At 47.2% G+C, this 17,283-nt stretch overlaps 1 protein-coding gene across 1 annotated transcript in view; it reads left to right on the top strand.

Annotated features, from left to right (window-relative positions):
• The window catches only part of LRFN2 (leucine rich repeat and fibronectin type III domain containing 2), a 179,917-nt gene that overhangs the window by 143,976 nt on the left and 18,658 nt on the right, over positions 1 to 17,283 (top strand). Inside the window, 1 exon segment of the mRNA XM_007458182.1 lies at positions 1 to 954. This exon segment is cut by the window's left edge and continues 14 nt beyond it. Within this exon segment, the coding sequence (XP_007458244.1) occupies positions 1 to 954 (954 nt within the window).

Genomic DNA, 17,283 nt, shown 5'->3' with positions numbered 1-17,283 from the left:
GACGCTGGAGGATCTGGACCTCTCCTACAACAACCTCCACGGCCTGCCCTGGGGCTCCGTGAGGCGCATGGTCAACCTGCACCAACTGAGCCTGGACCACAACCTGCTGGACCACATCACCGAGGGCACCTTCGCTGACCTGCAGAAACTGGCCCGCCTGGACCTCACCTCCAACCGGCTGCAGAAGCTGCCCCCGGACCCCATCTTCGCCCACTCCCAGGCCTCTGCCCTGACGGCCACGCCCTTCGCTCCACCCCTGTCTTTTAGTTTTGGGGGAAACCCACTGCACTGTAACTGCGAGCTTCTCTGGCTGCGGAGGCTCGAGCGGGACGATGACCTGGAGACTTGTGGCTCCCCGGGGGGCCTCAAGGGCCGCTACTTCTGGCACGTGCGCGAGGAGGAGTTTGTGTGCGAACCGCCTCTCATCACCCAGCACACGCACAAGCTGCTGGTCCTGGAGGGCCAGGCGGCCACACTCAAGTGCAAGGCCATCGGAGACCCCAGCCCCCTCATCCACTGGGTGGCCCCCGATGACCGCCTGGTGGGGAACTCCTCCAGGACTGCCGTGTATGACAACGGCACCCTGGACATCCTCATCACCACGTCTCAGGACAGCGGCGCCTTCACCTGCATCGCTGCCAACGCCGCCGGGGAGGCCACGGCCACAGTGGAGGTCTCCATTGTCCAGCTGCCACACCTCAGCAATAGCACCAGCCGCACGGCGTCCCCCAAGTCCCGCCTCTCGGACATCACTGGCTCCAGCAAGACCAGCCGGGGAGGTGGAGGTAGTGGGGGCGGGGAGCCTCCCAAAAGCCCCCCGGAACGGGCTGTGCTAGTGTCCGATGTGACCACCACCTCGGCCCTGGTCAAGTGGTCGGTCAGCAAGTCTGCCCCCCGGGTGAAGATGTACCAGCTGCAGTACAACTGCTCCGACGATGAGGTACTGATTTACAGGTGAGCCCGGGACTGCGGCAACACAGGGAGGTGTCTGGCTGGGCCAGGAGGAAATGATGGGGAGGGTTTTGAGCTGTTCCCACCTATGCCCCACCTCCCCAGAGGTGTCTGTGGGATTCTGGGGACAAACTGCGCCATTTGTGCAGGTGAGAGGAAGTAGAATGAACATTACCTACAAGTTTGAGAAGAGGGGACCCCACATGGGCAGCCCAAAGAGATGTGTATGTCGGAGGACCGTACCTCCCAGGGCGGTGACTGTGGTAGGTGGTGTCGTGGCTGTGAGCCTCAGAACTTTCTGTTTTGAGCCTCAGATGGAGGGCACACAATAACAATGAGCAGAAATCTTGGCCAAAGAATCGGACTCCTTCAAGGAGGGATGAACCTGAACTTCACCTGGACTTGTAGGCAGTCACGGTTAAGGTCAGGAGGTGTAAAGTTCAGATCATCACTCTGCCACTTGCTAGTCATTTAATTCTCTTGCCCTGCCTCAGTTGTCCTCATCTGTAAAATGGGGATAATCTGCACCTGACTTGGTCAGCAGGTAATTGAACTCAACTCAAACTGGCTGAAAAAAAGAAAAAGGGAGAGGTAATGTGTTGGCTCATGTAATTGAAAACTTGGGGACCTGCCTCAGGGTAGATCAAAGGCCCCACAAACATCCTGCATTCTCAGTTTCTTAGCTTCCCTAAGTTTCATTTCTCTTCTGGTTTGGCTTCACCCTCAGACAACCTCTTTCCTCTGGGCAGCCCTAGAAGGAGAAGAGCATTCATGTCCCAGTTGCTCCCGCAGAAGCCCTGGATGAGCTCTGATTAATCAGAGCAGGTCATGTGAGCCTACTGAATATTAGAAGTGGGGCCATCCTGCCCACCTGTCCTGACCACTCTGGGTGTCAGTCTCCTCATCTGCAAATGGAGACATTGATGTTCATCTGCTTCTGTGATAATCAAAGGGCCATTTCCTAGGCTGATAGAAAGGGAGATTAAGACTGAAAAGCTGCAACAGAATTGCCTACGTTTTTCGGAGGGAGGGAGGTGCCCACAGATGATGGGTCCAGGCCAAAGTGTCGGGGGCTGACCACAGGTGTGTTTCCTTCTTGGCCAGCCTCAGCTTGTGTTAAACATGACAGACCTGGCCTAGAATCTTACAGCTCAAGGAATGCATGGTTTCTTTCGAAATCCTGTGTGTTTTATTGTATGCATTTAAAATGATTATTCTGAGAGGGGATCCCATATACTTCGCCAGACAGCTGAAGCGTCCATGGTACAGGAGAGGTCAAGAACCTCGATCTGTCAATGAGGTTTCTTCCAACTCTGACTTCCTCAGTTGATGAATCGGTCTCCGGATGGGAAGCTGTGGGGAAAGGAAGGCATTTATTCACCAAACGGAGTCCATGAGATGGAGGGTGGGTGCACCATGGAAGCTGCAGGAGCCAAGGAACTTCCCTTACCTGGCGTCATATGTGTGGCTTGTCTGGAGAGCAGCTTCATTCTCAGGATGTAGAGAAAACAGCATTAGAACTTAACTGAAGTATATGCATGTCATATATATATATATATATATATATATATATATATATATATATGAAACTAAACAATATATGTTATGTATTCATATATATATGAAACTAAACAATATATGTTATGTATTCATATATATATGAAACTAAACAATATATGTTATGTATTCATATATATATGAAACTAAACAATATATGTTATGTATTCATATATATATGAAACTAAACAATATATGTTATGTATTCATATATATATGAAACTAAACAATATATGTTATGTATTCATATATATATGAAACTAAACAATATATGTTATGTATTCATATATATATGAAACTAAACAATATATGTTATGTATTCATATATATATGAAACTAAACAATATATGTTATGTATTCATATATATATGAAATTAAACAATCTGCATATATATTTTTCCTACTTATAAAAGTAATAAATAGTCTTTGTAGAAAATTTGGAACATAGACAAAATGATAAAGAGAGAGAAAAAAATGACCTGTAATCCCACCACTCAAAATTAACCAGGAGCATTGGGCCTCTAAGTTTTATTTCAGTTCAAAATAATACTTATGATCAATCTAGTGTGTCCTTTTGTTTCTTAATTCTTTCCACTCAACATTGTAGCTTGCTTAGATCCCATGGTATTAAAGTACTTTTCATTTGGCTATACCGTAATTTATTTAATCAGTCTTCTATTGTTGGACATTTAGGTTGTTTCCATTTTTCAATATTAAAAGTAATGCAGCAAAGAAAAAAAGTAATACAGCAATGGATGTATCTTTGTACATAAATACATTTGTGCAACTTCAGTGATTTCCTTAGCATATTTTCTTAAGGGTTGAATCACTGGTTTCACGGGTAAATTATAACCTTTATACATTGCATATAAACATTTATTTATCCTCTCACCAGTGGAAGGTGACAGTGCCCATTTTGACCGCACCTTTGCCAATTATAGAAAATATAATTACTTTCATTTTTGCCAGTCTCATAGGTGAAAAATGGACCTTGCTTTAATTTGCATTTCTTTGATACCTTGTGAGGTTGACCTTTTGAAAATAAGTATATTTCTTCACTTGTGAATTTATTATATGGTTTTGACTTTGATATAAAGTGTAAAGGCAAAAAGCTACTAGCTCTGAGGCTTGCAAAGGTGCAGGATGAGGGGACATGCAGTTTGTGAGGGGGAGATACTGGCATCAAGGTGGCAGCAAGCCAAGGTTGCCAAGATGGCACCCCTCCCTGGGGGTCTCAGAAACCCTCCGAGGGCCACAGGAGGGATCGGAGGTATACTTCTGAAGTCACTCAAACCTGAATTCAAAGTGCTTTTATTTGGTGATTGAGATCCTGGAGACACTAGCTTTATAGATAGAAATATAGGCACACCTCAGAGATATTTTGGGTTGGGTTCCAGACCACGGCAATAAAGTGAATATTGCAATAAAGCGAGCCACATGATTTTTTTTGGTTTCCCAGTGCATATAAAAGTTATGCTTACACTATAGTGTAGTCTATTGTGTATAACAGCATTATGTCTAGAAAAAGTACAAACTTTAATTAAAAAATACTTTATTGCTAAAAAATGCCATCACCTGAGCCTTCAGTGGGTCATAGTAGTAATGTCAAAGATCACTGATCACAGACACCATAACAAATATAATAATAATGAAAATGTTTGAAATTTTGCGAGAATTACCAAAATGTGACACAGAGATATGAAGTGAGCAAATGCTGTTAGAAAAATATCCCCTATAGAATTCCTCAATGAAGCGTTGCCCCAAATCTTCAATTTGTAAAAATCAATATTTGCAAAGTACAATAAAGCAACGTGCAATAAAATGAAGTAAATGGAAACATCAGAAATCTTAGGGAGAAAATGCAGATAACAATGCAGATTTCCCCTTATTGTGGTCTTGAAGATTAGAAGAGAAGCAGCATGGAAAGCTCTCCAAACAGTGCAGGCACGTAATAGTAAGTGTTCAAGGAATACAAATTATTATTATTATTGTTATTAGCAATAGTGATGGTTGTGGTAACAGTAATGGTGAGAGTTGAGACCATTATCTTGTCTGCCATCCTGGGCGAGAAACGCAGAGAGTATGGTTAGATGTGCAATTCAGTCTTTAAGAAGTTGGATTTCCAAAATTTAGAGAAAAAGGACAGCATGAGTCTGTAGCCTGATAATAGTAACAGCAATCACCAGACAACATTATTGCCAGCTTACTGTGGGTTTCAATGTAGCTTTCCAAGAAGTAAATATCTCATTTAAATCTCCTGGACATACCAAGAAATATAAAAGACCAAGAGAATTAAAACTCTCCCAAGGTTGTGTAGCCAGAACGAGGCAGGATTGATCTGAACACAGGCCTCTGGTTTCAGTGCCTAGACTTAGCCACCATGGCTGTGCTGCCTTCACCCTAACAGTGAAGCTGGCTGTTAGGACAAATGGGAGACTCCAAGAAGGATACAGTGGATTTTTAGAAAGCAAATTGTCCCCGTAAGAAAGAAGAGACACCAGTGGGCTGCACAGTGGCTCTGTGACACGCTTGGCCTTCAACAGGGATGTGTACAAAAGAGGGGCAGAAAGGCTTCTATCCAAAGATGAATATTAAAGAGGAGCACACACTGTACAGAGGGCAGGGCTTTTAATCCATGTTCACAGCAGGAAGGACAAATGTGCTGGTTAGGAAGGAGGCTGCAGGAAGACTAGACAAGAGCCACAGGGAAAGCTGCACAGTTTCCAATTGGCCTCCACCTTCCCCGGCAAGAACAGGGCCAGCAATAATGGTACACATCTGTGCTGAGAGCTTACCTGAACCGGGCACTATTCTGAGGGCTCTATGTGTACTAACTCATTGAGTTTTCTCAAAACCCCAGGAGGTGAGAACTATTGTTATTCCACTTCCCATATAAGAAACTTGCCCAAGGTGTTACCTGGAAAGTAGCAGAGACAGAACTGGAATCCAGGCAACATGGGAAGGGCAAGACCAATACTCAAGGAGGAAACCAAGGCCAACAGAGACCCATCACACGTACCCAGGGGGTCACATCCCAGGACTAGAGGACACTAGCTGAGTTTCCCAAGCCCATGGGGGTGGGCCTGAGACAGCATGGACAGAAAGAGAAGTGCCCAATATGGGAAAAGGGTGGATAGTCTCCTTTTGAAGACTAGACCCCATAAAGCATAGGATGCTAGGCTGGGCAGAATTGCTCAACAGATGGCTATAAGCCCTTGGCAAAGAATGCTGATTGCCAGGACCCAGCATGGGTTCCCAGGGGACAAATCCTGCCCAAGTATTCAGCTGTCTTCAGGGGACACTATGACCCAGTATTTCTTTCTTTCTTTTTTAATTGAAATATAGTTGATGTACAATATTACATAATTTACAGGTGTACAACATAGTGATTCACAACTTTTAAAGGTTATATTCCATTTATAGTTTCTACAAAATACTGGCTATATTCCCTGTGTTGTACAATATATCATTGTAGCTTGTTTTAAACATAATGGTTTGTACTTCTTAATCTCCTACCCCAATCTTGCCCCTCCCACCCACTGGTAACCACTAGTCTGTTCTCTATATCTGTGAGTCTGTTTCTTTTTTGTTATATTCACTAGTTTGTGACCCAGTAGTTCTTTCAGTCTGCCTCCTTGTCATTCACGAGGGCAGCCCTCCTCAGTGACATCCCTCCTGACACAGGATTCTCCACGAGACCCTCACCCCTATGCATCTCCAAGGGGGAAGTGGGCCAGAACCTCTGGGGTGATAGATGCTGTTGGAAAACACCCTAGGAGTTTCTATGGCTGTGACTCAACTGCCGTAAACAGAGCACATCACAATTGTAAAGGACACTTGACAAAAATCTTACCCTGTGTTTGGGCCAAAATGGAGACGTGTGAACTGGTGAAGTGGACTTGTAACTGGTCAAGTAATCGGATTGCTTAACAAATTGATGTGAGCATGGGAGAAAGCCTCTGCCTTGTGCCCATACCTGCCCCCATTCTGTACTGCTCAGTATGTTTTCTTATTGACATGGATAATGACACAGAAAATATGTATTCTCTTTCGGTTCAAAAACTCAACTGCATGAGTTCAAGGGGAGGCACACCTGGGTTGACTGGAATTTTGTGTGGCATCGGCTCAGAGTTTTAGCTGATCTCAAGGACATCATGGCCACAAAGTGATGGAGCTGCCAAAAGACTCCTGTAATTTTGGGTTGTGTTAACAGAGGTGAAGTGCTCAGATCGTGGGAGGTTACGATTTTAATCACTGAATCATTCAAGCTGATCAGAGTGGAGCTGTAACACGTTTAATACAGGATGACAGAGTCTCAAGAGATTATCTTTACCAATGGCAATATATCCAGAGATCCGTTGATGAGAATGGGATTCTAGAATCTTGTGAGATGGGCAGAGGTTACCTTGGAGATGACAGGATTTGGGAAAGGAGTCATATATCCCTTAATTTATTCAAAGAATGTATGAGTAGGAGAGAGGAACACACACACACACACACACACACACACACACACACGAAAGCAGGCACTGACCCATTACAAAAAAAAATTTCCAATAGCAGCGTCTGTACCTACCTCTCTCATTGCTCTCCATCTGGCTGCAAAATGATTTGGCTTGTGTCTGTCTTCCTCTCTAGCATGTGCTATTCATACCTACTCATCTGTGGATCCCTAGCTCCTAGTAAGTCCTGGCCCACAACAGCTATTGAGTCAATACCTGGTGAACTGAACAGAATGGAAATGAACATCAGAGCTGCCCAACAGCAGAATAAACAAGGGCTGCCATAAGGTAGTGAACTGCCCGTACCAGAAGGGTTCAAGCAGAACCCGGCTAACTCCATGCCAGGGATGCTGAGTGGTCAGCCTAACTGTAACATTTGACTTAAGTGAGCCTACCCTGATGGTCTATGACTCTGTTTTCTTATTATCCCATGATCAAGACAATATGGTTCCCACACTTGCTAAATCCACCTGCTTTTGCCAGTTGGGGCCACATGGCATCTTGCCTCCCAGGATTAGGGTGCCCTGTCTCATAGGGGTTTAAGCCCTGAGACCTGAGGCCACAGACGGGGACCTTGGTGGAGGAGGCTCAGTTGTCCATCCAGATTGGACACGTCATTGACAGGTCACCATTGACCAACACCATGGGCCTACGGAAGCCCTGGGGGCTGTGAGCTGTGTCTGAAACATCAGGTTCCATTCTATATACCAGGAAGGGGGAGCAGAGCCATGGCTAATTCCAAGCCATGGATAACTCAGAATTTGAATTTGGCTATGAAATAGTGTCTCACTTTTATTTTTTTTAATCAGATAATTAGCTCCCTAATTATCTAATGGTTTTTGCTGACTTCCCAAGCCATTTGCCTTCCCTGAGTACACACGGCTGATCCCTGCCGGCAGCCCTGGGTCATGCTGGACACGTACAGTCCACAAGTGGGGCCTGGCCTGTTTCCTGTGTGATTGGGGAGGGCCAGCTCCCGCATCTGTCTGCCCCAGGGCCTGCCCTTTCAGGAAGTGGCTGGCATTAATGGGGGCAGTGTCAGGGGGGTGGGGAGGAGTCATTGAGGGGAAGAGGAAGGACATGGCGAGAGGGGAGTCAGAAAGAAGGGGGCCTCCCCTCGTGCATGAGAAAGCAGAAGCCCATTCCAGCTCTGCTTCATCCCCCGTGTGACATGGTAAGTTAAGTGCCCTGCATGTCATTAGCAGCCCAAATGACATTCACAAACACTTGCCTCCAGGCATGGTGTTGGAACAGTCCCCAGGAGGGCCAGGGGAACAGCCAGCATACTTCAATAGCACAGTGTGGAATTAGCCAGGATGCAGCCTTGTCTTTGTGCAGCTTATTCTGTTGTCATCAATTCCGTGTAGAAAAAGTGAGGGGCTATGAGGCAAGAGACCTGCAGGTGGTAGAAGATAGTAACCATTCCATGCCCTGACCCCCAATTATCTTCAGAACCCCCTTTCCATGCCATATTCTTCCATGATTGTCAGACATACTCCCCACCTTGGGGGAGACTGAACCACTCCACAGAGTTTTGCAGGGCTGGGGTTGGGGCATTGTTTTTGGTTTTGTTTTTGTTTTTTTATTGTTGCTCTGTTTCCCATCTGGGGAAAAAATAAAATGGCAGATTCAGCCAGTTTCTACCCCATCAGGATCTTATGAATCAACACCTCAGTTGGTCCCCCCCCCACCCCATGAAAATGTAGTCCTCTCCACCTTGGGGTGGAGGGAAATTTACTGATGAACCTGGGATCTTGTGGATATGGGAAGAAACTGCTAGGGACAGGTGCTCCCTAAAGGAAGGGTCATGCCATATGCAAAACCTGACACCTATGCAGGGGGAAGGTTCTTTGACTCAGCTGCTTCTTTGACATCTCAGCTTCTCCTGAAACAGTGGATTGAACCCTGACAGGCAGAGGAAAAAAAGGTGTGAAGGAGGAAATTGGGGTGTGTGGGGTAGAAAGATCCCTGGCAACTCCCTGGCCAGAGCCAGATCAGCCTGCCTTGGGTTTTACATTTTTCTAAATTTCTTTTACATTGCTTGACAATAGAAATCTGATGTCCACAAGTGGAGATGGACAGGACAAATATTATACCCATTTTATAGATGGTGAAACTAAGTCTTTAATGAATTGAGTGGATTTCCCAAGGTTCCACAAAGCAAAGACTAGAAATGTGGTGTCCTACATCCAATGCCAGGTACCATTGCTGTGGGGCACATCTCACTGATATCTCAAGGAGTTTTCCTTAAGGCTGGAGACTTGGGCTGGGGGGCACCAACTATAACTTCTTTTTCTCGGAAGGATGGGGTAACCCACTGGGAGTCTGCTGAGATTTTCTCTTCCAGCTTTAGTTGCTTTCCCCACATTTCTAAGGCCTAGCCGTGGCAATTAGGATGGATAGAAAACTTAACCTAATGAGATTTAAGTTCATAAGGGTTTATGTCTCTTGTGTAAGAGAAGTCCAGTGGAAGAGAGTTTAGCCTGGGTTTCTGGGAAGCATTGCCACCAAGGGCCCAGCTCCTACCTCTCTGATCTGCCATCCTCAGCACACAGTTTCTGTCCTTAAGGTTCCCTCATGGTGCAAAATGGCTGCCGGCACTCTAGCTTTCACATCTCCTTTCTATACAGCAGGAAAGATAAAAAGCAGAAGAGCCAAAGGGCAAAGGGGAAGAGGTTCTCTGAAACTCTACCCAATAACTTCTGCTTATATCTCTTTTGGCCACACATGTCTGCAAGGGGGGCTGGGAAATGTAGTTTATTTTAAAAATAGGCACAATGCACTGCCAGTAATATACAGAAGACAAAGAGGCAGCTAGCACTTCTAGAACCTGAGTTTGCACCCTAACTCTACCATTTACTAGTCTTGGGATCATGGGCATAACACTGCGTCACTGTCGGTCTCTGTTTTCTTGTCTGTAAAATGGGAACAGAGATTCCTTTCTGCATATGTTATATAGACAGTGGCATGAACTGAATGAGATCACCTATTTGAAAGTGCATCTTTCATAGTCAACTATGAAGTACAGGATACATGTCATTACTTATTGTTATTAGGAGCCTGTCCACTTTCCTTTCTTAGCCCCCTCTTTTTGTCCCTGTTCTCCAGGCTTCTTGTGGCTCCATTCCTCAAAACCTTACTCTAAGAGAACTGTAAACTGGGAAAACAATCTGATAGAGTTTTAAGAGATCAAAGTATAAGGTGTCACCCCTTTCAGAAATCTTCGCAGTTCAATTGGAAACTCTGAAAGACCCAAAGGAGTGAATCTCTAATGGTGGAATTTCAAAACCCACAGCAAGTTTGTGCATAGGAGAGACATTTTTCAGGGGTGCCTTCCAAGAGCATCTCAAATCATATCACCATTTTATCATCCTGCCCCTCCTGCTCTGCACAAGAAGATGACTCCACTCAGATTCAAAAACCTTCAGGGCATCTGTTCAGAAGTGACTAAATTCTCAACTTGTCATTCACTCTTTATTCTCAGAAAGTTCTGTCTGGGGCCTCCCTGGTGGCGCAGTGGTTGAGAGTCCGCCTGCCGATGCAGGGGATACGGGTTCGTGCCCCGGTCTGGGAGGATCCCACATGCCGCGGAGCCATGGCCGCTGAGCTTGCGCGTCCGGCAAGGGGAGAGGCCACGACAGTGAGAGGCCCACGTATTGAAAAAAAAAAAAAAAAAAAGTTCTGTCTGAAGACATCTTCGAAGGGAGAAGTAATTAGCAGGACTAAAGGGAGTAGAATTGTGCATCCAGTCTACTTTTCTATTGGAATGTGGCTTTTCCCCCTCTAGTAAGTGAGAACCAGAGAACCAGTTCCTTGTTAATTTTATATACATTTGGTTGGTTTGGGGGTGGGGGTGGGGATATTACTTATTTCGCACCAGGAAATTACCAAAGAAGGTTTACAGAGGGAGGGGTTAGGCTTGAGGAGTGTCTGGGACTTGGGGATCATGCTGGTGGTGGCAGCCATCAGAATGACACCAAACACAAACACTCATCTGACAACTAGAATTTCCCCCAAACATGTTCACAGCAGCCAGCTCCTTTCAGCCTCGTAACAGCTCCAGGAGAACTGTGGGTGGGGGAAGTGTGAAACCCAGGCATTCTGACCTGGACCCTGAGGTTTCCCACCACCCCAGTGTTCCCCAAGCCTAGCTGTGCACCAGAATCCATGGGGAGCTGTATCCTCTCTCCAAGGGATCGTGAGTCAGCTTGGGGTGAGGCCCAGGCACCCGTGTTGTTAAAGCTCCCCTGGTGACTCTGATGTGTGTTCAGCATTGAGCCATTGTACCTAGGGAATGGGCAGTACTGGTGGGCAGAGCTGCTGTAAATCCCACAGCTGGGGTTTGGTCTCTGAACTTCTGGTGAGGGAAGAAGTCAGGAGACCTGGCTTCCCATCCAGCTCTACCTTGCCCTGGTCATCTCACCACTCTGAGACTTTGCTTCGTCTATAACATTGAAATACAAACCCCTTCAAATGGGGTTATCTCCAAAGAGATAAAGTATGTGAAACATTTAGGAAACAAAAGCATCCTGTGCATTTTAGTTGCTGGAGTCATTTTTCTTACCCCTCAGCTGAGGCTTAGTGATTAATACCAGGAGGATCGAATCCAGGGCTCCAGACGTGGTCTCTTAACCCCCTCCCTTTCCTTCTCTGAGCCTCAGGCTTCTCATCTGCAGAATGGGGAGGATAATAACTCACAAGGATGTTGTGAAATGATAAAAGATGTAAGACGTGAAGAGCATCTTCAGATAGTGTGAAGTGCTTCTCGTAGCAAGGATCTGACTGTAGTGGTTTGACAAAATTGGGGGTTTGTTTCTGTCATGTAATGGAATTCCAGAGGGATGTAGCTCAGGGCTGGTATGGGAGTTCCATGGACCTCAGGGACTGAAGCTCCTTCTTAGATCAGTTGCAGTCTTCAACATGTGGCTCACTGACCCTTCCCTCTGGGACTTCCTCAGGTGTGCCCAGCCCACAGGGAGGGCAGCTGAAGTGCAGGAGAGTTGACCTCCCCAGGAGCAGCCCCACCCTATGCCAGAGGGAGTTGGAGGATTAACACCCCAGCTTCCTCCCCCAGAGGGTCCCAGTAGGACTGAGCCCAGATTGCTCACAAGGGGAAGGTGCTTAGCGAAACAGCCTGTTTGGCCTTTCTTCCCCATTCCAGAGACTCCCGGGCCCACCTCCCAAATAAACTACTGGCACTCAAATCTTCATCTTAGAGTCTGCTCCCGGGAAAGCCCAACTAAGACAGGTACCAACCTTCTGGATGAGTCAGCCCCTTTAAAGAGTCCCCCGGAAGTCCCACCAATGACTCCTGCTTCCATCTCATTGTATTTCCTCAGACCACGTCAGAGCCTGAGAAAGTTGGTCATTTGTTCAGGCATGTTGCTTTCCCAAATAAAATCAGGGCTCTGCAGGGGAGTTAGAAGAAGAGGATGGATGTTGGGCAGGAGTGCAACTGCCACAGAGCCATATGGGCGAAAGCGTCTGTGTCATCCACGTCTCTTGGCACCTGCCCACAAAATCCCGGGAGCCAGTAGCCAGTGTGTAGTTTAGCTGAGGCCAGCCTGGGAAGGAAGGTGATCTGGGCTGATTTTCTGCCACTCTGTGAGTGCTCTTTGCTCACCTCTAGAGACACTGAGACAGAGAGAGAAGCCAAGAGGGATGTCTGAGTCCTTGCCAGTTAGGCCTGTGGTCTGGCATGTGTGTGTGTGACGAGAGTGGTCACCCCGTAGGTGACAGAAGGGTTCCAAACATGAAGTCAGATTAATGCCCATCATCTTCAGAGCCTCAGAGGTGGTGGGGGGTGGTGAGCCAGCAGAATCACACAAAACCAGACTGTGATATGCCAGCCCAAGGTGAAAGCAGGGCCACGGAGACATGCAACACGCATGAACAAGCTCATTAACTATTTACAAAGGAGAGCTATTTCTAGCTGGGGTGGGCTCCAAAAATGGGCTCCCACTTGTGCTGTGGCTGCAGGGCTGATGCTGTGGGTGGGAGTACTGGTCCAGATGTGGGAACTAACTACTGTTGCATCGTCAGGAAGGTACTTGTTCAGAAATTAAACATCACACGGAACTATAAGACCCTTAACCTTCTAACCAGGTAATTAGTTAGTGATGATACTAAGTTAAGGGGCATTTCAGTTTAGTACTTAGCCACCTAAAAGGTGAAAATGTAAATGAATTTGCTTGGTGAACTTGATACACTTGAGCTTTTTCATGAGCTAATGGCAGTGCATTCACATGCCTGGGTTGGGAGGGGTGTATTACATGGCTGGATGGGGCAGAGCTTCTGGGAGCAGGTGGAGTGAGGTATTAGCAGTGTCCAGGGGAGTAGGTGGGATTTGGAAGGAAGAGGGGAGGGGTTAGCTGTTTTAGGTGGAAGCAATAAAGAGGCCGAGGCAGGAATGATCAGGCCTGGTCAAGGACCCCTGAGAGCCCCAGTATATTAGTCAGTGTCACCACAATAGTGCTGTGTGACAAGTTCAAAATCTATGTGACATACAACCTATTGAAACTTCTTACTTGTGGGTCTGCAGGTTGGTTGGAGTTCACCTGGTCTCAGCTGGGCTGGGCTCCAGGCTCTGGGTCTGGTTTAGATCTTCTCTGTGTATCTCGTTCTGGAGCCCAGGTAGGGTGTAGTGGCCACCCAGAATATGTTCTTCTCATGGTGGTAGCAGAAATGCAAGTGGGCAGGTGAAGAAGCAAATGTCAAGCCCCTGCTGGCATTACATCTGCTGAATCCCATGGGCCAAAGCAAGTTACAAGGCCAAGCAGGGCATGCATACCAACCACTGTCAGGCCACGGCAAGGCTGTGGAGGTTTTATCTTATTAAAGAGAAGTGAAGAAACAGGTCCAACAGCTCAGTTTACCACACCTGGCTTACCTGGTGAAAAGGCTGTCTCTAGTGCAGTGGTTCTCAGACTTGAGCACGCATCAGAATCACCTGGCAGACTTGTCAGCACACTGATACACGGCCCAGCCCCCCTGAGCTTCTGACTCATTTGGTCTGGAGTGGGGTCGGAGAATCTGCAGTTCTAATGCATTCTCTCAGTGATGCTGAGCTGTCCATCTGGGGGCCACTCTTTGAGACCCTCTGGCCTAGGGAAATAATAAGACGTTTGTTCAGAGAGGATGGAAGAGGGCAGACAGAGGGTGGCCTTGAGTGTCACACACAATAGCTATATTTACTGAGCCCTTACTACATTCTAGGTATTGTTTTGAAGATGTGCTGTGTAATTTATTCTCTTATTTGGTACATTAACCCTGTGAGGTATGATATTGCCATTTGACAGTTGAAGACTCTGAGCCATAGGGAGGTGACATGATTTACAAGGTCCCCCAGCTTGGAGGTGGTGGAGCTGGAGTTTGTAGCTAGTGCTCTGTCCTGACTTCAAGATTTCTCCTGTTGGCAGTGGGGAACCATGGTCAAGTTCTGAGGGGAGAAGTGACCTGTGGTGGAGAAACTCTGGATTTGGAACTGGATAGTCTAGGCACAAACCACACTTTGACTTTTGGTATCTAGACTTTTATTTATTAAATCAGTAAATACTTATTTTGTGTCTGCTTTGGGGTAGAATCTAGTCAAGACCATAGGGTTAGAACAAGATAGGCAAAGTGCTTGTCTACAAGGAGCTTACATTCTTATGGAGGAGAGGGATGAAGAAATTTAAATGTGCCCCAGGAAGAAAAATAAGCAGTGTAAGGAGACAGAGACTGGGGAGCTGCTGTTTTACATGGGTGGTCAGAGATGGCCTCTCTAAAGAGTGAACTTGGAACAGAGACCTGAATGGAGTGAGAGGAAGAGCCATGCAGGGGAAACAGCAAGTGCAAAGGCCCTTAGGGTAGGATGCTGGAGACGCAGCAAGACTCTGGAGGAAGGGTGGCAGTGAATGAGCTTAGAGAACTGGATGGGGCTGCATCACGTAGGGCCTCACAGGCCATGGCGAGGCCTTGGACTTTATCTGGAATGGGATGGGAGCCATTGGGTAGTTGAACACTGGAGAGTGGCACGATGTGACTAAGAAAGAAGATGCTGGCACCTGGGTGGAAGAGAGACTATCGGGGCAGGGGTGGAAGCAGGGAGACCAGGTACAGGATGGTTTCAGGGGTCTTAGCAATGTCTTGAGACCCTCCTGATCCTTAATGTCAACATCCATAAAATGGGGGGAACGACCCCTTCCACCAAAATTTCCCATTTGGGCTTGTTATGACGGTGGAGGGAGGTCAGGGCGTGGGCACGTGAGTGAGCAGGAAACACTCAAGTAGGGAACAAAGCAGCATTTTGTGATGATGTTTCTGGCAGACTCCTTGGGGCTCCATCTCCCTGGCCCGGGAACCTCCTTGAGGCCCAACCCAGAGCCACAGCGGACAGGAGTTTCCCATCTCCCCCTCCAGAGCATCACAGCTCACCCATCACTGTCCCAGTTCGTCAGTCATCACCCCGCCTCCCCCCAAGTCCTCTCACTCTGATAGGGAGTAATTATTTATGTTCTTGTTTAATTAGCTCATTAGGAATGTGCTGCAGTATTTCTGAGAATACATCTCCCTCTCTAGTGGCTCTTAAGAGCCTTTTTTGCTGGTGCCTGGCTGCAACAATTGGGGTGGCATTTGTGGGTGTGAGGGTGGCCAGTGGTCAGGGGCTGGGTGACCTGTGTTCTGTCTCCTGGGGTGTGTGTGTGGACAGGTGCGGAGGCTGCTGAGTTCCTGGGCATGGAGACAGGATCTTAGAAGCTGAGATGGTGACGGCAGCCGGCACTGAACACCAGAGAGATATTTTTACCACCCGTCAGAATGCCACCGTTTATGAGCCAGTGCCAAGGGCTGGTTCCCAAGGCTGCTTTTCCGCCAAGCTTTGACTATCGATCTAAAGAAGGTCTGAGTGGAATAGGGAGGCTTTGAAAATTCTCAGGTTGGCTAGGCTGGTATTCAGCAGTCCTTTCCCTCAGGCAGGGGGGCTGGAAAGAAGCTTCTGTCCTGCAGAAGAAGTGAGTGGGTGGAGGCTACCTTCCTGAGGTCGGGAAAGGATTGCCCAGGTCCAGACCCAAACTCCAGTCTCCCTCGTCCTGCCTAGAGTGGGCCTAGGAATAGAATCCCATCCAAAAATACTGCCTTCACTAAAGATCAGAAGATCTGAAATCCCACCATTAGAGATGTGTTTCTTTGCATTTGCCATGGGAGATACTCAAGTGGTTTCCTCTGGGACTGGCCAACAGAGGATGCAGACATGATGGAGGGCACAGTGGAGGCTCTAACAGGAGGAGGGAGAGGGGGTCAGGAAGGGGTCATCAGGCATCCTCAAAGCCTAGTTCCCTTGTGTGGACACATTGCCAAGGGCTTGAGAGAGCTCAGGGAGAGGGAGGAAATGCCAAGGTCTGGGGACCAATTCAGCTGTTCATTTGTTAAAACTCTCTTGTGACTCTGTTGTTCTATCTTTAAAATGGGCCTAGTTCTTGCTACTCTCATAGACTGAAAAAAGTCCAGAGTGAAAAGGGGGCAGTTCAAAGTCATCCAGGCCAGCTCTCTCCTTTGTTCATGAATCCTTATGATGCCCACCACCCTTCCTACTGACCACCCCTACTCCTACCACCTCCTTGGGATGCTGACTGGCCCCACGTGGGGATAAATTCCAGACACAGGAACCTGCCCTCTTTTTTATTCAAGAGCCCAGACCACTGCTGGGTGCCTTTAAGCTAAGAAGTTTTTTCTTACAGGCCCCAAACTCCATCTCCCTCTACCTCCTAGCCGTAGATTCTGTCTTCATTCTCATCAGGAATAAAACTCATTCTTCTTCCATAATATGTCTATTTAATTTTTGCAGATAATTCTCATGTTTCACCTAGTACTATTTTTTTCAGATGCAACATCTTCCCTCCCTGCCACCGTCCATTTTTGCCTTTTACTTTTAGTCATTCAAGAGGTATTCATGATGCTGGGTCTGGGCCACTCACGGGGAAGACAGCTGAGAATGGGACACCCCTGCCCTCCTGCAGCTCGCATTTCCCAGGGAGACAGGCATTAAAGGACTAGGTACTTGTGTAGTCACTGATTCAGATACTATAGCTGTGATAAGCTGTGTGAGCCTATGAGAGCCTGGGGCGGTCAGGGAAGGCTTCCTGGAGGTGACCCAGAAGGTCAAGTAGGAGGGCGATCAGTGAAGAGACGTGGGAGGGATTACAGGTAAAGGGCTGTCATGTTTGTCCCTGGAGCAGGAAGGGACCTGGGGTGTGTCCTGTGGCACATGTCCTGGTCTCTTGCCTCAGATGTGTAC

This window comes from Lipotes vexillifer, unplaced genomic scaffold, assembly GCF_000442215.2.
Source record: "Lipotes vexillifer unplaced genomic scaffold, Lipotes_vexillifer_v1.1 scaffold4, whole genome shotgun sequence".
NCBI lineage: Eukaryota > Metazoa > Chordata > Mammalia > Artiodactyla > Lipotidae > Lipotes > Lipotes vexillifer.
This window is presented reverse-complemented; position numbering and strand designations above follow the sequence as displayed.